The following is a 24,355-nucleotide window of genomic DNA, read 5'->3' as shown; positions in this document are numbered from 1 at the left end:
CACTGCATAGGGTCACTCCTGAGCACCACAGGATGTGGCTTCAAGCCCTACCCCCGCCCCCCCAAAAAAAACCCAACCAATCTAAAGGGGCTGTGCTAAACGCCTAGCCTCTGAAAATAACTGAGGAGTGTTAGTTGTTTTATTGCTGAGCTAGGAATCAAACCCAGGACCTCATTCAAGTGCTCTACCACTGAGCCACAACCCTGGCCTTACTGAATTAGTAACTGAGGGCTTCCACTACTGTAAGCCATTCCCCCCCAATCCCCTGCTAAACAAATGCAGAAATAGATGCTAACAGCCCCACCAGGCAATCCAGGAGAGTGGCAGCGGCCTAGGTTTCTGGACCAGAGAAGCATAAAGGGCATGAGGTCAGATGGAGGCAAGGTGAGGGAAGGCAGAGACTAGGCAACAGTTACGTACCTTACAGAGAGGAAGAATGCAAAAGATGTACACTCATACTTCCCATCATTTCAGTTCACATTCAACCCATGTTTATTGAGGCCCAGAGTGTCTCTCACACACATACACATACATACATACATACACACACACACACACACACACACACACACACACACACACTCAGCATACAACTTCTCACCACCGCCTCAGAAAATGAGGTTATCATCAGTGCCATTGTAGTGAGACTGAGGCTGAGAGACGAAATAGCTTCTCCACAGCACCCCAGAGAAGTGCTGGAGCAGGATGGGTCCCCCATCACCACCAGCCTCCCTGAAAGGACCCTGGGTACCCACACTGCTGCTTCATGGACTCCTTCTGATCAGGCCAGACCCAACAGGAGTGGCTGCCCCTCCACGGGAGGAGGGAAGGGGGTGTCAGGGCACCTTCAGAGGGCTTGGAGGAAGTACAGCAGCAGGCAGGGTTCAAATTCCACACAGGGCTTTCCTCAGATGCATCCTCTCAGAGCACAGGGACAGCGACGGACAGCAGAGGTCCCAGCACTGCCTGCCCCCCAGGCTGAGAGGCAAAGGCCTTCAAGTTGGAGCCAGAAAATGTGACTTTGGAGAGGCGGGGATGGAAGCAGGGGAGGGGAGAGCAGGGGAGGGAATCCCATGCTGGAGTGCTGTGATGGGGCTGAAGGGGGATAAGCAGCAGACACACCAGTGGCTGGTGGCAGGCCCGGGGTCCGTCTCTCCATCTTACACCTCGTGCCACCAAAGGGCAGCTTCTCCAGAGCCGCTGCCCTGCTCAGTCTCTCTTCTCAGGCTTTTTCCAGGACTTGCGCATCTCTAGAAAAATCTTGACCAGGGACAGGAGGATGGGCACAGCCATGGGCAGAAAGAGCGGGATGTAGATGGCAAACTTCTGGTCGTCGGGGAAATAGAGGAGGTGGAGGAGTGAGGGGTCAAAAAAAGCTCGTTCTGAGGACGTCACGGCTTCCTGGCTGGCGGTGAAGGCAGAGACCAGGCGCCCTGAGGCCAGCTCTTCGGCTGCCTTCTGGACAGCGGCCACAGCCCGGTACACCTGAGAAGCAGGCAAGGGCATTAAAAACTAGGAGGCACTCGGGCACCGGAGGGCGCTAGGGGCTGCCGGGGGTCCTTCAAAGTACATTAAAGGTGTCCTGGAGTTCACCAGGCTGCAGGGGGCAAGTGTAAAAGGGGGTCTGTTTCCTTAGATTCTGCTCAAAACCTCACAGTCTGGCTGGGAGCCGGCAGGGGGCCACTGTCTTTCGGACACTCTAGAAGGCAGCACGTCCACTGACACCCTGGACCTCAGCGGGCTCCCCGCGCTCTGGTTCCCGCCACGCTCCTGCTTGCTGCCCACAGGGCCCATTCCTGGCCACCTCACCTCCGAGGCCACATCGTCCTTGATGACAATGTTGCTGATCTTTCCGAGGAGCTGGGCCAGGGAAGTGAGAGTGGCCGTGGCCGTGGCCAGGTTCTCCAGGGTCCGCGCCCACAGCAGCCGGTCCACCTCCCAGGTCATCAGCCCTCCACTCGGAGGCCCTAGAAACAGGCAGTAGGGGGGCATCTGCGGCTCGGGAATTCCAAAGAGCAGCCTGGAGGAGTAAGGAAAGAGGGTCAAGGAGGCAGGCGCAGAGGGCGGGAGAAGGCAGCGAGGGTTTCCGGAATGATCACTAGTGATTTTCAGTTGGACCGTGAGGGCTGCAGGAAAGTAGCTCAGGGCCTTGGTGGGTGGGGGTCTGTGGCATCACCGACGTTATCAGAAACCCCAAATCTCACTGCAACCCATGTTTTCACTTTCACCTGTTTCTATACCTGATTCTAAGGTCTTGTTGGAAAAAGCTTCTGTGGCTAAAACACTGCTGATGACACTAATTCTCTCGCCCTCTTTATCCTCTCTCTGGACAAGTAGGACTCCAGAGACCCAGTTTGTGGATGGGCCAGGCCCACCTCAGACGAAGCAGGCCTGTAAGTGCCTCCCTGAGCCTGGACTCCGGGCAGACATCACTAACCCCTCAGAAGCCCCCATTCTTGACTAGCGCAGGCACAACCCCAGACTCCTCACAGAGGCAAACTCTACCAGCAGGTGAGTTAGCACAGGATGGGGCCAGGGATGTGACTCAAATGGTAACACACAGGCCTTGCCTGTGTGTGTTCCTGGGCTTGATCCCCGGAACCGTATGTACATCCCACACCCCAGCACTATTTGATGTAGCCCTGGTGGCCCCAGCACCTTCAGAAGTGGCCAAAACCAAAATGAAATAAATAATAACAAAGAGAACCAAGGAGTTCCCAGGGCGAATGTGCAGGCTAAGCATGAGGGGCCCAGGTGCCATCCTTGGTCCCTGAGTAGTCAGGTTGTTTTTGTTTCTGTTTCTGTTTTGTTTTGTTGGGCCACATTTAATACCTCCATCACTTGCATCAGGGGTTACTCCTGGCTTTGCACTATGGAATCACCCCTAGCAGTGCTCAGAGGGCCATAGAGAATGTTGAGGATCGAACTCAGGTCGGCTGTGTGCAAGGAAAGTGCCCTACCCTGTTGTACTATTGCTCCAAACTCTGAATAATCAGGTTTTTGGTTTTGACCCCAAAACCAAAAATTTAAAAAAGGAGACATGGGCCAGAGAGAGAGTAAAGCATACAAGGAAGACACTTGCCTCGCATGCTATGGACCTGGCTTTGATGCCCAGCACCACGTACGGTTCCCTGAGCACTGCCAGAGTGATCCCTGAGCACAGAGCTATACGTAAACCTTGAGCACCTCTGGGTGTAGCCCAAACCCCCCCTTGAAAGTTTCTTTTCAAAAAACCACTATTTTCTTTTGGAGGGGACATGGAGGGTTTGGACCATACCTGGCAGTGCTCAGGGGACCATATGGGGTGCCAAAGATTCAAACTGGGGGGTGCAAGCCAAGCACCTTGACTCCTGTACTGTCTCCAACCTCTATTTTCTTTTTTTAAGCACTATTTTCTTAAGCACCCATAATCACAGCCAATGAACCTGGCATTGGTGAGTCTGTTTTTCTTGAAACAGGCTTGGTCAGCACTCATCCACCTCAGAAGGATGGAGCTGTGCCTTGAAACCTTTCTGGGTTTCTGTGTCGGGCCGGGAGCTTACCGCAGCTGCGCCAGGAACACCTCCATCACTTGCACCATGTCCACCTCCACCTTCACCGGCAGCTCCGAGCCATTGTAGGCTTTGGGGTCCACGTTGTAGACCTGCAAAGGCACATGAGGCTGCCCACAGCCAGCCAGGACCCTGTGGACACACTGCCCTGGACACGATGGACACCCTGAGAGAAAGGGAAGTCCCAGGCCATGCCCCTCACAAAGGCTGGGAGAGCTGATGCTGTTTCAAGACCTGCTCCTCTCAGATCCCAACCCTCACCTCGAAGGTCCCCTCATCTGGCCTGTGCAGGAATTTTACATAAATGGCCTTCATGACCCCCTCGAAAGTTTTGCAAAAGGGATATTTTCCAACTCCATTTTAGAAATTTCTGTGAGAAACTTCAGTCCAGGTGAGGAGACCAAGTTCCCAAGTTGCCCTGTGGTCTCCCGCACAAAGGGACAAGTCCCAGGTGGTCAGAGGAGTCCTCAGGACATGCAAGGTGCAGCTGCACATGGGTCACAGCAGAGGAAAACACTGACAGATGCAAACAGCAAGGCCTGAGAGGCTGGGCAAGGCCTGAGAAGTGGTACAGGGGAGAGGGGTGATGGCACTTGCCTTGTATGTAGCTGACCCCAGTTTGCATCTGCACAAGGGTCCCCGAGCACTATCGGGACACTCCTGAGCACAGAACCAAGAGTATCCCCTGAGCACAGCCAGGAATAGTCCCCAAATAACAAGAAACAAAACCAAAACCATAAGGAGCAGCAGGGTTGGCATTGGTGGAGTATGTGTGGTGGCAGTGCGCTCCCTTTCCTGGTGCCAGCCCACCCCTCCCACAGGCTGGACCCCAGCGGACACCGCAGGAACAGCAGGAATGGTCTCGAGGAACACGTGTCCGTCCCTGGAGCCTCTGGGATATTCTCAATGTGACCATTACCATGATGCCACCCCAGCGGGGACTATGGAAGGCGTTGGTGGCCACTGGAGCCCCGTCCTTGTCCTGAATGTACAGCGGGGAGTGGGCCAGTTCAGGGACGTAGAGTAGGAAGTTGAGCACAGGGTAAAGGGAGGCAGCACTGGATCCTGCGAACACAGAGAAGAGGCGTGAGAACACGATGAACCTAGTGCCCTTCCAGGGAAGCTGCGAAGGAGCCCGTCACTCACTCAGGGCCTCAGTTGTTTCCCCAGCAGACAATCACTGGGTGATCCTCCAGTTCTGAGTTTTATGGTAAAGCCACCTGAGATGTGCCACACAAAGTGCAGTCCTTAGCCCGCAGAGGCCCTCGAATGCTGGGTCTCCTACTAGTTTTCGCAGCCACTCCATGTTATGCCTGTATAAGTTGTTTTTTGTTTTGTTTTGTGTGCTTTTTAGGTCACACCCAGCAATGCTCAGGGGTTACTCCTGGCTCTGCACTCAGGAATCACTCCTGGCAGTGCACAGGGGACTATATGGGATGCCAGGAATCAAACCCAGGTCAGCCATGTGCAAGGCAAACACTTTACCAGCTGTACTATTGCTCTAGCCCCTGCCTGTTTAAGGTTTTTTTTTTTTTTTTGCATTTTGGGTCACACCCGGTGATGCACAGGGGTTACCCCTGGCTTTTGCACTCAGGAATTACTCCTGGCAGTGCTTAGGGGACCATACGGGATGCTGGGGATCGAACCCGGGTCGGCTACGTGCAAGGCAAACACCCTACCCGCTGTGCTATCACTCCAGCCCCCTGTTTAAGTTTTATGCACATCTATCACCAAGGCTCGTGTCAGCTCCTGGCTTACTGTCCTTCATGGCTAGCCATTCACAGTGGTTCACCTGCAAGCTCTTACTGTGGTCCTTCACAGTAAGCTGCCTGCCTGCCCGCCTGCTGCCCTGCCTTGCCTGCCTCCTCTCTGGCCACTCCCTTGCAGATCAGCCACACATGTTCTCTGGGCTCCTTGGATGTCTATGCTCTCATTCTTCTGTACTGAGGCTCATGTTCCCTTGCTGAAATGCCCTCCGCTCTGTGGACTCAGCACTGCCATCATACAGCAGTCCCTTGGCTAATGTTTGCTGAATGAATGAAGGAAGGAAGCAGTTTGCCAGGGTCTCTCGTGTGCTGCTCCTCCCATACCCCTGGGAGATAAAATGAGATTCCACAAGTAGCGCCAGGCTCACCTTAGTGACCTGTATGAGTTCTTGGTCATACCTCATATTCCTAGGTCCTATCCCCCAAAATGAAAAAACTATTAATACTGGGGCCAGATGGATAGTACAGTGGGTAGGGCTCTTGCCTTGCACATGGCTCACCGGCACCCTTGAGCCCACCAGAAGTGATCCTGACCACAGGGTCAGGAGTAAGTCCTGAGCATCGCCAGGTGTGGTAGAAAAATTTAAAAGTCCTGTTTATTCAGGGGCGGGGGGGGGGTGGTCTGGAAGACAGTATGGTGGGTAAGGCACCCTTGTCTTGAATATAGTCAACAGGAGTTCAACCTCTGGCACCTCTTCTGGCCTCCAGAGCCTCCAACCTCCACCCCAAGAGTGATCCCTGAGTGCAGAATCAGGAACAAGTCTTGAGAACAATCAGGTGTGGCCCCTAGAAAAAAATCATGCTGAAGCTGGAGCAACAGTATAGCAGGTAGGGCACCTGCTATGCATACGGGCAAACTGAGTTCCATTCCCGGCATTACATATGGTCAGGAGTGATCCCTGAGCACGGAGTCAGGAGCACACACACCCTGAGCATCGTTGGGTGTGGCATAAGCCTCCCTACAACCACCCAGAAAAATGTTTAGAAGGCCAGAAAGATGGTCAAAGGGCTGTGCAGACACACTGCATGCAAGAGACTTAATGCCAGGTATAGCGCCAGGAGTGGCCTTCAGGTCAAACCCTCAGGTTAACCACCCTCCCTCCCAGGAACCACTCTTCCACTCCTGCCTCCGAACCCAGGCAGGGCCCACAGCATCCCTCCCCCGCCTGGCAGAAAGACCCTTCCCATTCCAGGCTCACCCAAGCGGGACTCCACGGGGTTGATGACATGTGGGAGGCTGTGTGCGGCCAAGTAGTAGCTGGAGGAAGCTGCATCAAAGCGGGGGTTGACCCCCAGCATGGCATAATAAAGGATCTGCATAATAAAGAGGGAGGTTTGTTCAGTTGATTTCTATTTTACTGTCTGGGGTAGGGAAAAAAATAGGGCTGAGACACCTGAAAATAGATTATACAAAATCAAGTTTGAGAGAAAAAGAAGCATAAGGAAAAAAAAAAAACACAAGGTAGAGATAATATAATAAATATGCCCTTTGGATAAGCACATATTTTACCAGGGTTTTTTTTTTTTTTTTAAACAGCCTAAACAAAGAGAGAAACAAGTGGCACAATTCAGGGTCCAAAAGATCAAATAAAGTCAGTTATTCACAAGTAATCACTTCCAGTCCCAAGACCTGGCAAAAATGTCTCCCTCTCTGAAAGGACATTGTGTGACACAAAAGGCTCCATTCTTCACCTCCTTTTCGGAGCTACATCAACATATTTCAACATTTCAGCAAACTGGTTTTAAAAAAACAGTAAATTCCTTAAGGATGGGACAACAGTTGTGGGGAGAGCCAGCCACAGCGGGACCCCCAAGGAGGGAAAGCAGGCATCAGAACCTCGCGCACTCAGCAGTCCCCAGTGAAGCAGCCGTACTTGCAAACATGATCTGGATGAACAGTGAAAAAGATGGGGCAGCCAAAAGGGCGCCTCCGACTTGAGGGCTGGAGAGACAGTACAGCAGATAAGGCACTTGTCTTGCATATAGCAGACCCGGGTTTGATCCCAGGGACCCTCAAGCAAGGTCAAGAAGAATTCCTGAGTGCAGGGCCAGGAGTAAACACTGAGCATCACCGGGTATAACCCCAAATCAAAAATAAATTAATGAATAAAGGTAGAAGGATGCCCCCCAGCTCTGTCTCACCTGCGAGTCCACAGAGATGTTGCCTGCGATACTGAGGGCATCCACGAAAGGCTGCACATAGTGCCGGACTGCCCCCTCGATGTCCCAGTGGACTTCATGGGACTTGGGGTCTGGGTTGAGCAAACTGAAGGTGATCTCATAGCCTACAGAAACAGGAGGGAGGGAGGTCAGGGCACCGCTGTCATGGCAGAGGGGCAGGATGGACTCAGGGGTGAGCGCAGCTTCTTCCGACTCAGGAATGGGGCTCAGAGGACCAAAGAGAGGATACAACAGGGAGAACACTGTGGGCAGGAAGGGAAAGCAGACGCCCAGGAGGACCAGAGGGAACCGTTGCACACAGATTCCCCTCCTGCTCCCTGCAGCCTCTCTCCTCCCGTGGGAAAGCCCGGCCACCTACCCAAGCTGGACTTCAGCGGCCGCCAATTATCAGAGCTCCAATTGTCCTCTGAAAGGTGGTCAGCCAAGGCTGTGGCAAGCACATCCTCAGCCAAAGACATGGTGTCGATGATCTCCTTTACGTACTGCTGAATGACGGAAAAGGCATGATGGCGCACTATTCCCCGGGTGAACGCTGTCCTCTTGTGCCCAATGTAGCTCATCATGTCCTGTGAGGGGGCAAGCAAGGGACAGGATGGCCCCGGTCCAATGAAGCTTGGGGGAGAGCACTCTGAGAATCTGGCCACCGACCAACAGGACTACACCTCTCTTTGGATTTGTGATCGACAATTAACTCTGCACTTCTGAGCTACAGGTATCTATTTGGTGGTTTCACTTCCAGTCCCTTTTCTTCCCCAGCAGATATAGATCCATCAATACCTTCCATGTCCAGAAACAAAGTGATGGCAGGCTGAGCAAAAAAAAAAGCAGAATGAACGAATATCTGCAAAGTCAATGGCACAAGGCAAAGATGCAAGTCGAGGAGCATTCACATCACAGGCCCAGAGGGACCGTTCAAAGGGCTGAGCATGAGCACTCAGTGGGCACCGTCACCACTGGGCATCTCTCCTGGCTCCCGCCACACACACACACACACACACACACACACACACACACACACACACACACACACTGTTCACAAAACAGCAGAAGTATTTCTAATAAAAAAAGGAGACAATCCAAATGCCCACAAATACAAAACTGATAAGTTATTGTCTAATGAAAAATATTATCTAATGAAAAATCAGACAATTTAAAATGAACTCATTAGGCTCAATGTATTATCATGAATGATTCTCTCAAATACAAATGATAAAATGAAAAGAAGACCAGAGGAAAGAGTTTGCATGCAGATTCCCTTCCGGTTCCCTGCCACTTCATAATTAACATCCTCATAAAACCCTCCTAATTAAAGTTGCAGCACAGGTGCCCTACTATTAATGTTCAAAAATATTTGAAATGAGGGAGTCTAAGTATAGGGGCCAGGGAAATGGTTCAGAGGGCTGGAGCCCATGCATGTGGGAGTCCTGCGTTGGGTCCCCTGGCACCACATGGCCCCTCGAGTACCACCAAGAGCAGCACCTGAAGCACAGAGTTGGGGTGACCCCTGTTAGGTGTGACCCAAAAGCCAAAACAAAACCAAAAACAAGCTAAATTGATTTATTCATTTACTTGGCATTTTGTGTTGGGTCACACTGGACAATGCTCAGGGCTTATTCCTGCCTCTGCACTCAGGAATTACTCCTAGTGGTGCTTGGGGGACCATATGAGATGCCAGGAATCGAACCCAGGTCAACCTCTCCACTGTACTATCGCTTCGGCCCCTAAGTTTTGTTTTTTTTTCCAGAGATACCATGTGCTAAAACTTGAAGGAGCTCAATGGGCAGAGCTCACTCTCCGTAGGTGGAGGCCCAGCGTGGCCCACGAAATACTGCTGGGGAGCAATCCCTGAACTGCAGGGCGTCATCCCTTAATACCTCCTAGTGTGGAGCAAAATCCAAAAGCTTGAGAGGAAAAATGATACCCATGTGGCCAGCTGGGGCTGAAAGGGGATGGGGGTGAGCATGGAGATTCGGAAGTCCCAACCTGGCTGCCAGATTGCAGTGAAAATGTTCTTTTGGTGGGTTCGGGGAGGTTGTACAGCAGGAGAGGTGGCCAGCTGGGGTTTGATCCCTGCCAAGTCAAATGGCCCCCCAGCACTGCAGGAGTGGAGAGCCAGAAGTAAGTCCTGAGCACAGCTGGGTGTAGTCTCAAAACCAAATAAAAATGATCTTGGGGGGGGGGCCAGGAGCTAGCTCAGTGGTCAGGAGTATATGCATGTGCAGTGACCCGAGTATGATCCCCGGTACCACAACACCCTCTTAGTACTGCTGAGTGCAGCCCTACAGGCCTCTGAGCACCCCTGGGTGTGTCCCTGGTGGCTCCCAGCACCAAAGGGTCTAGGCATAGAACCACCTGGCCTGGTTGGCTGAGTATCGCTGGAATCCTGAGCACTTGCTGGGGAGCTGTCCCCTATTTCTCCCCTATTACTTCACCACCAAACAATAAAATGAAATGTTCTTGGGGTTCACAGATGTGGCTCAGGAAGAGCACTTGCCTTGTGTGTGTGTGTGTGCGGCCCTGGGTTCCATCCCAGGTGCCAAATTTCTTTTGAGGGGTGCTCCAGAGTTAGGGGAGCACGAGCTGCAAGGACAGGCAATGGCCCTGCAGCCTCTCTGCTCGGCCTACCTCGGGGAGAAGCGAGGATTCCTCGTCGATGATGTACACGGTCAGGGAGCCCTCGTCTTGCGGCTGTGACTCAGATAACATGGCTTCTGCCTCTGGGGAGGGAAGCAGGCGGTCCATCAGGAACAAACACCTGTTCCCTCTCCTCTGGTACCCTCCTCCCACCACACTCTGCTCATCCCAGAGCCAGGTGTGGCCTGCTGAAAAACAGTCTCGCTTCCACAGAGATTTGGGAGTTGATCCATAGGAGGGAGACAACATACTTAGGAGTCAAAGGAAAAATGGTTTCATATCAAAATAGTATGATCACCTGCAGGGGCAGGGTAAGAGGGAAACTGAGGTCACTCACTCACTAGTAGCAGGAAACGTTGTACACTGGTAAAGGGATGGGAACACAACATGCCTGAAACTCAATTACTGTGTACCTCACAGTGATTCAATTCAGAAGTTAAAAAAATGGGCTGGAGCGATAGCACAGCGGGTAGGGTGTTTGCCTTGCATGCGGCCAACTCAGGTTCGATTCCCAGCATCCCATATGGTCCCCCGAGCACGGCCAGGAGTAATTCCTGAGTGCAGAGCCAGGAATAACCCCTGAGCATCGCCAGGTGTGACTAAAAAAGCAAAAAAAAAAAAAAAAGTTAAAAAAATATAAGAAAGGGGCTAGAGCAATAGTACAGTGGGTAGGGCATTTGTCTTGCACTCGGCCAACCCAGGTTCGATTTCCGGCATCCCGTGTGGTTCCCCTACTACCACCAGGGGTAAATCCTGAGTGAAAAAGCCAGGGGTAACCCCTGTGCATCACTGGGTGTGACACAAAAAAAGAAAAAAATAATAATAAATAAATAAAAATAGGGGCCGGAGCGATAGCACAGCGGGTAGGGTGTTTGCCTTGCATGCGGCCGACCTGGGTTCGATCCCCGGCATCCCATATGGTCCCCCAAGCACTGCCAGGAGCAATTCCTGAGTGCAAAGCCAGGAGTAACCCCTGAGCATCGCCGGGTGTGACCCAAAAAGCAAAAATAATAATAATAATAATAAACAAATAAATAAATAAAAAGAAAAGAAAAGAAAAGTGTGTTCTATGACACTAAAGAACCACTGACCAAGCAAGTGGAAGCAAAGATAAACAAATGGAACTACATCAAACTAAAAAGCTTCTGCATCTCAAAAAAAAAAAAAAGGTGACCAACACAGACACAACCCATAGAATATAAAAAATTATTTACTCAAGAGCCATCAGATAAGGGGTTAATATACAAGATATGTAAGGCACTGAATAGAACTTTATAAGAAAAAACATCCAGCTCCATAAAAAAATGGGTGAAAGAAATGAACAGAAAGTCCGTCAAGGAAGAAACACAAATGGCCAAAAGGCACAGAAAAAAATGCTCTACATTGCTAACCATATGGGGGATGAAAATCAAAGCAACAATGAGATATCATCTTACACCACAGAGACTGGCACACATAAAAAAAAAACAACAGGGGCCGGAGCGATAGCACAGCGGGTAGGGCGTTTGCCTTGCACTCGGCCGACCCGGGTTCGATCCCCGGCATCCCATATGGTCCCCCAAGCACCGCCAGGAGTAATTCCTGAGTGCAAAGCCAGGAGTAACCCCTGAGCATCACTGGATGTGACCCAAAAAGCAAAAAAAATAAAAAAAATAAAAATAAAAAAATAAAAAAAAACAAGAACAACCAGTGCTGGTGTGGATGCTGGGAGAAAGGGACTCACATTCATTGTTCATGGGAATGCCAACTGGTCCAGCCCTTTTGGATAACAATATGGACATTCCTCAAAAAACTAGAAATTGAGCTTCCATATGCCCCAGCAATTCCATTTCTGTGATTATACTCTGGGAGTGCAAAAACACTCAGAAGAAATGACAGCTGCACTTCTATGTTCATTGCAGCACTGTTCACAATAGCCAAAATCTGGAAACAACCCGAGAACCTGAGTATCCAAGAACAAGACAACTGGTTAAAGAAACTGTGGTGCATCTACACAATGGAATACTACACAGCTGTTAGAAAAAATGAAGTCATGAAATCTGCTTATAAATGAATGGACTGGAGAGTATCATGCTGAGTGAAATGAGTCAGAATGAGAGGGACAGACATAGAATAATTGTCCTCATTTGTGGGATATAAAGAACATAGTGGAGGGGCTGGAGCAATAAATAGCACATCCAGTAGGGTGTTTGCCTTGCACACGGCCAACCCAGGTTCAGTTCCCAGCATCCCATATGCTCCCCTGAGCACTGTCAGGGGTAATTCCTGAGTGCAGAGCCAGGAGTAACTCCCGTGCACCAAAGAAGCAAAAAAGAAAAAAGAAAGAACATAGTATGAAACTAACATCCAAGCACAGTAGAAACAAGGACTAGGAGGATTGGTCCACGGTTGGAAGCTTGCCTCAAGTAGTGGGAGAGAGGGCAGTTGGGATAGAGAAGGGACCACTATGAAAATGATCGTTGGAGGGATCACTCTGGATGGGAGATGTGTGCTGAAAGTGGGCAAAGGACCAAACATGATGACCTCTCAGTATCCGTATTGCAAACCATAATGCCCAAGAGTAGAGAGACAGAGAAAGAAGAAAAGTGCCTGCTATAGAGGCAGACTGGGAGAGGAGAATGGTGGGAGGGATACTGGGAACACTGGTGTGGGAAATGTACACTGGTGGAGGAAAGGGTTTTGGAACATTGTATGACTGAAACCCAATTATGAACACTTTTGTAATCAATTAAAAAAAAAAAGGTGTGAACAGGTTGGAAACATGCCTTACATAGGCAAGGCTCTTGTCTTGCACACAGTCAACCAGGTTTAACCCCCACCATCCTATATGATCCTCTGAGCCCCACCAAGAGTGATTGATATGCAGAGCCTGGATTGATCTCCATACGCTCTGAACACAGTCTGGTGTGACCCCAAAACAGACAAACAGAAACACCAAACAGCCAGGCTGGAAAGATAATACCAGCAGGCAGGGCATTTGCCTTGCACATAGATGACCTGGGTTCAGTCCCCAGCATCCCATATGGTCCCCAAAACACCATCAGGAGTAATTCCTGGTTGCTGAGCCAGGAGTAACCCCTGAGATCGCCAGATGTGACCTCCCCTCCAAAAAAAAAAGCCCCCACCCCCATCCATTCATAATGTGATGGTCCCTCTGGTACCTTGCACACTGCCCAGTGACAGGGCCTCTTCTTCACGCTCTGAAGCAACCCGGTATTCATTGCGATAAAGGAATTTGATTTTCATTTTATCTGAGAAGAAAAGGGAGATGCATGATGCTTTATTTGGCCTGGGGGACTCACCTACCGGTGCTCAGGGCTTATTCCTGACTGTGCGCTCAGGGATCACTCCTGGCAGTATTTGGGGGATCTATATATGGTGTCAGGGATTGAACAGGTGGCGTCAGCCACATGCAAGGCAAGTACCCTGCCCACTCTACTATCCTTCTAGCCCCAGAAGAAGCATGATGGGAAGAACAAGGTCAAACCTTGCACATAATCCCAGTCCTAACACTAATACTCCCAGTCCTAGCATCTGAGGATAGCAGCAAGAGCAGCTACAGTCGACTCTAATGATTTCTGTATAGGACACAGGAACACAGACACACACACACACACACACACACACACACACACACACACACTCCATACACACACAATACTTCACCTCTTCCACCTATCCAGTTCTGGCCTCTATGTATACACCCCCTTCAATCTGCAGTTCTGTCTGGGACACACAACACAACAAACACAACACAACACACACACACACACACACACACTTCATCAGAAATCCATTACAATACCCATTAATGGGTAAAAGAAGAGAAACCAAATAGTGATTTTAATAAGTGTCTTCCAAAATTCAAGGCAATGAGCAATCCTGATAAAATCAAAACACAGGGCCAGAGAGATAGTATAGGAGTTAAGGCATTTGCCATCACACCACCAATCCAGTTCAATCTCCAGCACAGCACTGAGCATTGCTAGGAGTGACCCCTGAGCAGAGTCAGGAGTAAAAAAAAAAAAACCCAAAACACACAAGGCCATGGAAATGGCTATGGAGAGGGAGGCTAGGGTTTGAGCCCCAGCACCACAAGGCTCTACCAAGCAATGGCAGGAGTGTCCCTAGAGCACCGCACCAGAAGTAACCCCAGCACTAGCAGGAAGGCCCCCCTCCAAAAAAAGTAAATATGCTACAGACATCAAGCTGATAGTACCTAGATTCACTAAATCATCTTCACACCAACCAACATAAAATAATCAGCATTATAGTTTATGTCATAATACAATAGGAAATACATGACACCAACTCTATTCTTGTCCTCCAAAACATAATATTCACTCAAGTCCCTAGAGCTAACTATGAGTTTATATGAGATATGGAAAAGAGAGAAATAAGTTAAATGAAACGAGTGACCCACCAAATCCAGGATGTGAATCTTCTATAAAGCCAATGACCTGGTCTCTCTAACAAATCATTAAGGACGAGTATGGCAGTGGGCTAGGAGGTACAGAGCTCTTAGGCATTGTACTGTCTGGACTCAGTCTCCTTTCTGGTCCCGAGCACACCAATGAGATGAAGCGGCTCATGTAGGCCCCTTGCTGATTTAGCCGCCATGCCCTTACACAGAAAGTGATCCAGTTTGTTGGTCAAAAGTTCAAACACCGAAGTCAGGCTAGGATTTAAAACCCCAGTTCTGGGTAGTTGGAACGATAGTACAATGGGTAGGGCATTTCCCTTGCATGTGGCCAATCTAAGTTCGATCCCCAGCAGCTCATATGGTCTTCGAGCCTGCCAAGAGTGATCCCTGAGCGCAGTGCCAGAAGTAAGCCTCAAGCACTGCCAGATGTGATTCCAAAAGAAAAAGAGGAAAAAAAAAAGAAAGAACGAAAACCCAGCCCCACCCTCTATTTTTCATTATGAAATGAGGGTCATGATGTTGGGGTTAAATATATGTAGAGAGCTTTCTCCTACTTTTTTGGCACACAGTGAGCAATAACTAATAACTATCAATACTGACTCATTCTGGTCCCCCTTTCCAATGAACCTGTATTCCTTCATATCTTTTAATAAATAAAGCCTCCCTAAAAAAATATTTAAAAATTAAACTTTTTTTTTAAAAATCAAGCCTTTCCAGGATGCAGAGATAATATCACAGGTGAGGTGCTTAACTTGGAAGCGGCTGACCCAGATGGCCCCTCAACATCGCCAGCACTTATCTTCCATGAGCAGAGCCAGGAGCAAGCTCTGAGCACAGCTGAACATGGCCCAAAAACTCAAACAGAAAAAAAAAAAACCAGCCCTTCTAAACTTCTGCTTTTCTTTCTCCCCAGATTGGGGTTGGGGGTTATTCAAGATAGGCCTGCACTCTTATCTCTGAGCAAATCCCATCATGATTTAAGACTTTTTCCCCTACTTAAGAATTTCTGAAACCATTATTAACTTCTTAATCATCCCCCAATTCCTGGTATCTGAGGAAAGTGGCTAACACTTGGTAAAATGTTTGTTAATCTGAAGGTCTGTGTACAAATCCGACTAGATTCCAAACACTATACTCCTGGGCTGGAGTAACAGCACAGCGGGTAGGGCGTCTGCCTTGCATGCAGCAGACCCGGGTTTGATTCCCAGCATTCCATATGGTCCCCTGAGGACAGCCAGGAGTAATTCCTGAGTGCAGAGCCAGGAGTAACCCCTGTACATTGCCAGGTGTGAAGAAAAAAAAAAAAAACCCAAACACTATACTCCTTCCACTACACCCACTTCCTGCTTGGCCCCACAGAGAACAGTAACTGGTTTTGATAGATTTTCTTTTGCTTTTGGTTTGGGAACCACACCTGAGAATGCTCATGAGCTTACTTCTGGCTCTGCACTCAGAAATCACTCCTGGTGGGGGCTGGAGAGATAGCACAGCGGGTAGGGCATTTGCCTTGCACGCGGCCGACCCGGGTTCAAATCCCAGCATCCCATATGGTCCCCTGAGCACGGCCAGGGGTAATTCCTGAGTGCAGAGCCAGGAGTAACCCCTGTGCATCGCCAGGTGTGACCCAAAAAGCAAAAAAAAAAAAAAAAAAGAAATCACTCCTGGTGGGGCTGTGGGGAGTCTATGGGATGCCAGGAATGGGCAGGTCACATACAAGGCAAGCATTCTGCCAGTGGTACAATCCCTCCCACCCCTTGATCAGGCAGTTTTAACTTCTATGAATAAAATTGTCCTCTGGGCCAGAGAACTCCGGGGCTAAGCACCAGCTCTGCATGCAAGAGACCTGCTCCATCAGGAACTATGCAGGGCTCAGACCTCTGAACCTAGGGCTGCACATGCTCCACTACTCCCTCCCCCAAAATGCCCTGTAACGACTGAAACTAGATTTCTAGATTTCTCGATGCTGGGAGATAGAGGTGAGGATCACTCCCAAGCGTGTTTGGCAGACCGTGCAGTGCCAGGGATCTAACTGCGGCTTCCCCACGCAAAGCTCATTCGCCAGTCCTTTGGGCCACCTCCCCAGCATTAATATATTTTTAACTACCTTTACGGTACACCCATGCTCCTCCGACCCAGCCCGCATCTGGAGTGAGCTAACCAGTAAAGCGATGCTGGACCTCATCACCCCAAGAACTCACATTTCAGAGGAATTTCCTGCTCTTGCACAGAGGTTTCAGGCAACTCATCCAGGTGGTCCGGGAACAAGGACCCCCGGGCAAACACAAGCCTGATGCGCACCATTAGCCGGAGCTTTGGGAAGAAGCATCAGAGCCATCAATCAGCTGCGTCTCCACCAAGCCTCGGCCCTCCCCTGCCCCCAACTTCTCACCTCCATGGTATTCAGCTCATTGATCTCCAGGTACGGCAAGGAGGCCCGGTAGGTCTCCGTAGTCTTCCACCAAAGCGGCAGCCCCAACATGATGGCCACCGCAGCGAAGAAGAGGGCAGCGCGCTTGCCTCGGACCACCTCTGCGGGCACGCGTGAGAAGCTAAGGCGCAGGTTCCGCCGCCCGCCCACCCCGCCGGGAAGCCCTGGGAACCTGTTACTCCCGGGCTCCGGGGCCCCGACCTACGGGGCCCGTCCGAGACCGAAGAGATTCCTCCCGACTCTCACGACTCCTGGTCCGCGAGCCCCCTGCCATACCATTCATCTCCATCCCCGCCTTCCTCCCTCACCAGCCGCGATCCCGGGGCCCGTCCCAGCCGAATCCCACCGCACCTAGCTCCGCGGCTTTAGCCCTGGCGGCAGCCATGCTGGCTCCGGCTGAGCGGCGTAAGCTTCCCCCAATCGGAGACGCGCGGTGAGGAGGGCGGGGCTGAGGCAGCAACCGCAGCCAATCGCGTGCCGCACCCCGGAACTGCAGAAGGGAGAGAGGCGGTGAGGGGTGGGCGGGGCTCTCCTGGACCCTAGCGGCTGGTTTGAAAGGTTTTGTTCGCGTCTAGGGGCGGTGGGGTGTCTGCTGGTTCCCGGACCTCAGAACACAGTGCTGAGTACGCTCCACGCCCTCCACCCCCAACCCCAGTCCCAAATCCAGTTTTTATCGCCTGAAAAACGGAGATATTGAGGCTGGAGAGTACAGCGGGTAGGGCACTTGCCCTTCACGTGACCAATCTAAGTTCCCTCCCTGGCACTCCATATGGTCCCTGAACTCTGCCAGGAGTGATTCCTGACCAGAGTCAGTAGTAAGCCCTGAGCACCTCCGGGTGTGGCCCAGGCTCTCCTCCCCCGCCAATAAATAAAAGGAAAAGAAAAATGGAAATATTAAAATAAGATCATTGACACTTTCAAAAGTCAGTGATCACCAGCATTTCTCGCCATCCCTATCCTATCTAGAGCTTTCAAGCCTTAAACCTAAACATGGCAAGCTAGTAGTACCTTTTTAGCATGTCTGGGTCATTCTGTTGTGCACCCGCTCGAGCAAATCGATGAACAACGGGAGGACAGTGCTATAGGATAGTGCTATTTTATTTTGCCGTGCGGGAAATAGAACTTAGGGCCTCACACACAAGGGACGTACTCTACTACTCAGCTCTACCTGTATACTTTGGTATTTTTAAATTCACTTGCATTCATTTCTTATAAAAATCTGGATACTTTAAAAATCTTTAACATGAGACTGGAGCGATAGCATAGTGAGTAGGGCATTTGCCTTGCATGCGGCCGGCCCAGGTTCAATTCCCAGCGTCCCATATGGTCTCCCCCCAGCCCCAGCACCACCGCCAGGAGTGATTCCTGAGTGCATGAGCCAGGAGTAACCCTTGTGCATTGACGGTGTGACCCAAAAAAATAAATAAATAAATATCTTTGACAGTTTGTAAACACATTGGATCCTGATCACTTGGGTTCAAATTCCATTACCTGAATGTGTCTGAGAAGTTAACTCTGTTTCCTCCTTTTAAAACGGGGAGAGTAATAATAGCATTTACTTTATAGAAATCTCTTATAGTAAATAAATGTAAAGTGATTATATAATGGCCTGATAAGAACATACAGAAATTAGTTGTTTCTGCTATTGATAGCACAGCAGGTAGGGCACTTGCCTTGCACACAGCCAACCCAGGTTCAATCCCTGGAACCCCATATGGTCCCCTGAGCCCACCAGGAGTGATCAAGTGCAGTCAGGATTAACTCCTGAGCAGGTGTGGCTAGGTGTGCCAAAACAAAAAAATACTTGTTTTTACTAATGTAAGATTAGGCCACCCTGGGCCTCTGTTTTTATACTGCAATAATTAGCTGGGTAGAGCATTGAAAACTCACTGTACACAAAGTGCAATCTCCCCAGTTCACATCGCATACTGCCAGCAGGTTGGTTATGTGGGGAGAGAGCGGGTGATACACACTGATGCTCAGTGGTTACTCCTGTTCAGTCCCTCCTGATGGTGCTTGGGAAGCATGTGGACAGGGCATCAAGCCCAGGCCTCCTACATGTAAAACTTGTGCTCCATCTCACTGAGCTATCTCTATTTCCCCTACCCCTTCTTTCTTCCAAGGCATCTCACATGCAGGACATTTGATCTCATCTCTTTACCTCTGTGGTTAAAGCTCAGCAGGAGCCTCCCAGGTCTGCCTACACACAGACTTTCACATTAGGCCTCTCTCATCCTCCATCTGCTTCAAGTGCTAGGCAACTTCCAGGGTACCCCACTCAACATGCAGTCTTTAAGCCTTGGGGGACTTTTCTTGGTGAGAGGATCTTCACCCACTGCTCCCCCAGTGGTGGTTCCCCTTGTCCCACATCTGCCTGTGGCTGCAGCTCAGCATCTCTCTGATGTAACTATCTCTGTCAAGTTTGCAACCTTCCACAGGGCCACACTCCAGCCTCGAGCATCAATAGGTCAGAGACTAACTTGTAATGGCCACAAGTGTGCTCCTCCCCCATAAACTTAAAGCACAGTAAAGTTTAAAACCCTTCCTCTTGGGTTGGAGTGACAGTATACAGATAGGGCCTTGCACATGGCGAGTCTGGGTTTGATCCCCAATACCCCATATGGTTCCCTGAGCTCCTCAAGGAATGATCCTTGAGCACAGAGCCAGGAATAAGCCCTAAGCACAGCTAGGTGTGGCCCATAAACAAACCCAAACAGAAAAAACAAACACCCCTTTCCCTCCACTACCACAGTACAGGGTCCTGAGACAGACAATAGAAATGGGAAACTGGGAGGCGGCAGGTTGATGTGTACAACACAGAGACAAAATAGCATGTTTTGCTACATTTATTTGCTATGTGCTATGTATTCCAGGCATGAGTTGGGTCTGGTGTCTGACCCCAGGAGAAGCTATCTCATCATGAGAAACTGTGGGGGCTAGCAGAGGCACACGAAGATCCAGGCACCCTTCTCTGATTTCCAGAAAATTCTCCTGCCCTTAGTCATGTGAGATTCCCTATCATCTGATCAAGGGTCCCAGGTACAGCAATGGAAGAGGAAGGAAGAGTAAAGGAGATTAATCCAGGGCTGGACGCAAGCATCTTTGCTCTGGCTATTTTGGCCTTGGCCTATAACTACAAGGCAAAATTGGGTTTAGGTGTCAAGGCCAAGGGCAGTAGTCTACATGGGATACTCAATAGGCATGGTTGGCAATGTAGAGGGACTGGGCAGCTGCTCCACTGTCTTCTCCGCTGCCTTCATACTTGCCCTGGGCTGCAAGACCGTTCACCTGCAAAAGAAAGATGGAGACAGTGAGCAGGCTCAGGTGGCCCATAGGGGATAGGCTGTCACTTCAAAGTGCCTCCCGCTACCTAGCTACACACTCCCTCACCACCTCTAGCCCCCAACCTCAGCCCGCTTGATGAACTCCTCCGTGGCAGCCCCGGCATTATCCCGCTGTCCTCGCCAGGCATTCAGTGCAGAGGCCTGCAGGGCACGCCCATAGGAGAAGGTGAGAGCCCAGGGTCGGGGAAGGGGACAGCGGTTGATGGCGTTGAGGTTGAGTGATGCCTCCTCTTCACTCTGACCCCCAGACAGGAAGGTCACTCCTAGGGTGGAGAAGAGAAGCCAAACTGTCGGATCACTTCCTATTTTTTCCAGTGTGAAGGCTCTCCAAGTGTCACGGAGGCTAATGAGGATGGGGCTTATGGATAGGAGCAAGTGAAGAAGCAGGTGGTACCTGGGACTGCAGGGGGCACTGTGCGACGCAGGGCAGTGACTGTTGCCATGGCAATCTCCTCTGGGCTATACTTAATGGGACAAGCATGGCCAGGGGTCACCATGTTGGGCTTGAGCAGGGTCCCCTCCAGGTACACATGATGGTCACTCAGGGCCTTATACACAGCAGCCAAGACCTGGGAATCAAGAGATTACTGAGGATCTTGGATCCGGCCACATACCTGTCTATGCTATCTCCGAGGAAGTTGGCATGACTGTCTGGGTCAGCACAAACTCAGGCTCAGATCTGTTCTGGCATTAACTGAAAGAACACTTGGAGCAAGGGCCTGAATCTGAGCCTTTAACTCTCCTGTCAGGTTGCCCCTGCAGTACATGCCTGTGCCCCAGTGTAGACTCACCTTCTCTGTCACATACTGGCAACGTTTGAGGTCATGGTCTCCATCAGGCAGGATTTCAGGCTCCACAATGGGCACAATGCCATTCTGTAGGTAAGAGCACGGGAGTGTGGGAGGGGCTGCAGTAGGGCGGGAGGAAGCCCTGGGACCCACTCCCATCCAGCACCCGGCTGTACCTCACACACAGACACACACCTGCTGGCAGATGCTGGCATAGCGGGCCAGCACATTGGCGTTCTCCAGAATGGCAAGTGCTGAGGGCGTGCGCTCGCTGATTTTCAGCACACAGCGCCACTTGGCAAAGTCAGCACCATCCTTCTTGTACTGGGCACAGCGTTCCAATAATCCATCCAGCCCTGCAGGCATAGTGCCAGCCTCATCACTCTGTCTTTGCTAGTATCAGCCACCCAACAAACCTTATTATGCTAAGGCCCACCCATCCTGTACCTTGGGTGGTGGTTTCTCCATTGGTCCCTGCTAGAGGCACTACACCCTTGTCAACCTTTAGGGGAAACAAAAACAGATATCTTGTTACACACACACACACACACACCCCTTTACTCTGACAGGATTTCCAATACAGTACACACACACACACACACACACACACACACACACACGTGCGCGCACACATACAAACAGCCTATATTTATGCCCAACTGCCATCCAGGGCCAGTGGCTGCACCTTGATGCCCACGACAATGCCCTTCTCCTGGATGGTACGGATGAAGGGGACACCATTATCATCTTTTTGGTAGAGTGTCTCGTGGAAGAAGATGACCCCCCCGATGCACTTCTTCACGCGGTCATCGGCACTGAAGAGGACCTGGCGGTACAAGCGGCGGTTCTCCTCGGTGTTTTCCACCCCAATTTGGCTCAGCCGTTTGGCCATGCTGCCTGGATGCAAATTGGAAGGGGGTACGGTCATCCCCATGGCTCCCAGGCTACCCCAACCCTACTCTGCCACAGTGCCACAGGCCCCCACCTACCTACAGATTCATCTGCGGCCAGAATGCCTTTGCCTGGGGCCACAATCCGGAGGGCAATATCAGACAACTCCTTTTTCTGCTCAGCAGAAAGGGCTGGGTACGAATGGGGCATGGTGGCAGCTCCCTGGAATGAAGACAAGACATGAAACCTGGACCCCCTCCACCACCTCCCATTTCCTCTTCTGCTATGAGGACAAATGGTTCTACCCCCTTTTCCCAGCAAGCATGGGGCTGCAAACAGGGCAGCAGTCCTTGGCATGGGCCCTGGGCATCTAAGTGGCACCAGCCTCTTTACCAATGAGCAGGCTTAGGACCCCAGTTCCAACATCTTTTGTCTCTGGTGGCATCTTTCCCAGACTCGGGGGAAGCTGAAGGTTGGGGGTGGGGAAAGAGACAGTGTCAGAGCTACAGGTTTTCTCATGAAACTGCTGACCAAGTAGGACACCAAACCTACTTTCTCTCTTTTTAAAAAAAAATTGTTGGGGGAATACATCTGGTACTCCTCAACATTCTACTCCCAGATCAGTACTAGGGGTGACTCCTGGTTATACTCTTCATATGCAAAACATATGCTCCACCAGTCCCTTGAACCTTTTACCTGGCCACACCAAGTCTACTTTCGTTGAACTAAGCTCTTTTTTTTTTTTCAGAGAGGCATAAGTCCTGGTCTTTCTATCTTCCCCTCCTTTTTCTTGATCCTCACCAGAGTTCCTCGAAAAAGTTACTTACTTCCAAAACTTCAGAATAAGGCAAAACTATCTCTCCCCAGGACTGAAGGGGTAAAGGCACTTGCATTACATGCAATTGATTCTGGTTCAATCCTCAGTACCATATGGTCCCACAAACACTGGGTATGAGCCTGGAGCACAGAGCCAGGAGTAGCCCCAGGCACCACTGGGTGTAGCACCCAAAACCCCAAGATCAAAAAATAATTAAAAACAGGGAAAGAAATGCAGGAAGAGCCAAAAGGAAAGGAATATAAGGTGGTTAACAGTGAGACAGGAAGAAAACTAGAGGAGACTTAATCTAGCAGAGAGCAGGCTGAAAATGAAATCAGGATGGGGCTGCGGTGGAGAGACAGAACATCAGTTAGGGCACTTGCCTTGTATGTGGCCAGTCAGGATTGTATCCCCAGAACCGCTTATGATCCCCCCGAGTCCTGCTAGGTGTTATCCTTGAGCACTGAGCTAGGCTTAAGTCCTGAGCAGTCAGGTATGGGGCCCCACCACCCAAAATAATTAAACACTTAGGGGGCTGGAGCAATAGTACGGTGGATAGTATGCTTGCCTTGCACATAGCCAACCGGGGTTCCACCCTGGCAACCCATATGGTAACTGAGCATCACCTAGAGTGATCCCTGAGCTCAGAGCCAGGAGTAAACCTGAGTACCACCGGAGTGCACCCCCACTGCCCCCATCCCCCCAGACACAAAATTAAATGATGTGGATGGAAAGGTTCGCCCCAAGGAAAACTCCAGAAGACAGGAGCATTTGGGATTGGAGAAGCTGAGGTCCAAACTGGAGAGGTAAGAATAAGGGCTGTTGCTGGGGAAGCTGAACGTGGAGTTTGGAATAGAAAGGTGCCAAAGAGCTGAGAAGGCACATCCAGGGACCCCCAGGAGCAAGGACTGCAGGGAGATGCAACCGGGAGAGAAGGGAGATGCTGAGCAGCCCGGCTTGGGCCTAGGCCTCACCTGTGTGCAACACAGCAGTGGCAGCCGCGGGAACAGGTCAGCCAGAGGAACAGCTCCGCTCTGACAGGCAACAGCCCAAGCTCCTATAAAAAGAGGCTGCAATGCCGCAGAGCTACGTGAGACTCGCCCCCTTCCCCGCCCCTGCCTCTTTACCCACCACCCATGGAGGGGGCGGGCGCCCACTCACTGTGAACACGCCCCTGCCCGTGATTGGGGGGCCAGTGACGAGGCCACGCCCACACGGGGCGGGGCGACGAGGTGGAGTGACTGCCCCACCAGGACCTCTGGAGCTGTTGTGGAATGTCCCCCTCCCACCTCGTGGAGCCCTGCCACCAGGCTCCGGAGGCAGGAAATGGTCTTGCCCTCATTTCTGCCACAGCGGCTTCTGCCAAGTGTAGAGCACAATGCTGGCTGTTGGGAATCAAGTCCGGTCTGATGGAGGGTCATTTTAATGGTCGCAACAGGTGAGGCAGGTCAGTCAGAGGCACCGAAACAGTGCAGGGGCTCTAGGCAAGGAGTAGGAATGGTCCTCACCTGCTGATTCACCAGGGCCTGCCC

General features: G+C 50.8%; 2 protein-coding genes across 2 annotated transcripts; both read right to left on the bottom strand.

Moving 5' to 3' along the window:
* Positions 1–241: 241 nt before the first annotated feature.
* Positions 242–17,387, bottom strand: PIGS (phosphatidylinositol glycan anchor biosynthesis class S). The gene is made up of 12 exons (XM_004605292.2): positions 17,335–17,387; positions 16,945–17,084; positions 16,754–16,865; positions 13,294–13,383; positions 10,124–10,215; positions 7,857–8,064; positions 7,460–7,602; positions 6,517–6,631; positions 4,471–4,616; positions 3,543–3,643; positions 1,810–2,020; positions 242–1,485 (listed from the first exon to the last, which is right to left on the bottom strand). The coding sequence occupies exons 1-12, from the start codon at positions 17,366–17,368 to the stop codon at positions 1,210–1,212; spliced, it is 1,668 nt and encodes a 555-aa protein (XP_004605349.2). The 5' UTR covers positions 17,369–17,387; the 3' UTR covers positions 242–1,209.
* Positions 17,388–19,813: 2,426 nt separating this feature from the next.
* Positions 19,814–23,954, bottom strand: ALDOC (aldolase, fructose-bisphosphate C). Its single transcript, XM_004605024.2, has 9 exons — positions 23,798–23,954; positions 22,105–22,228; positions 21,801–22,012; positions 21,563–21,617; positions 21,311–21,471; positions 21,119–21,202; positions 20,722–20,896; positions 20,391–20,590; positions 19,814–20,271 (listed from the first exon to the last, which is right to left on the bottom strand). Exons 2-9 carry the CDS (start codon positions 22,214–22,216, stop codon positions 20,176–20,178), a joined length of 1,095 nt encoding a protein of 364 aa, XP_004605081.1. The 5' UTR covers positions 22,217–22,228; positions 23,798–23,954; the 3' UTR covers positions 19,814–20,175.
* Between the last annotated feature and the right edge of the window lie 401 nt (positions 23,955–24,355).

Source organism: Sorex araneus, chromosome 3, assembly GCF_027595985.1.
Source record: "Sorex araneus isolate mSorAra2 chromosome 3, mSorAra2.pri, whole genome shotgun sequence".
Taxonomy (NCBI): Eukaryota; Metazoa; Chordata; class Mammalia; order Eulipotyphla; family Soricidae; genus Sorex; species Sorex araneus.
Note: the sequence above shows the minus strand (reverse complement) of the source record. Positions and strands in the feature narration are given on the sequence as shown.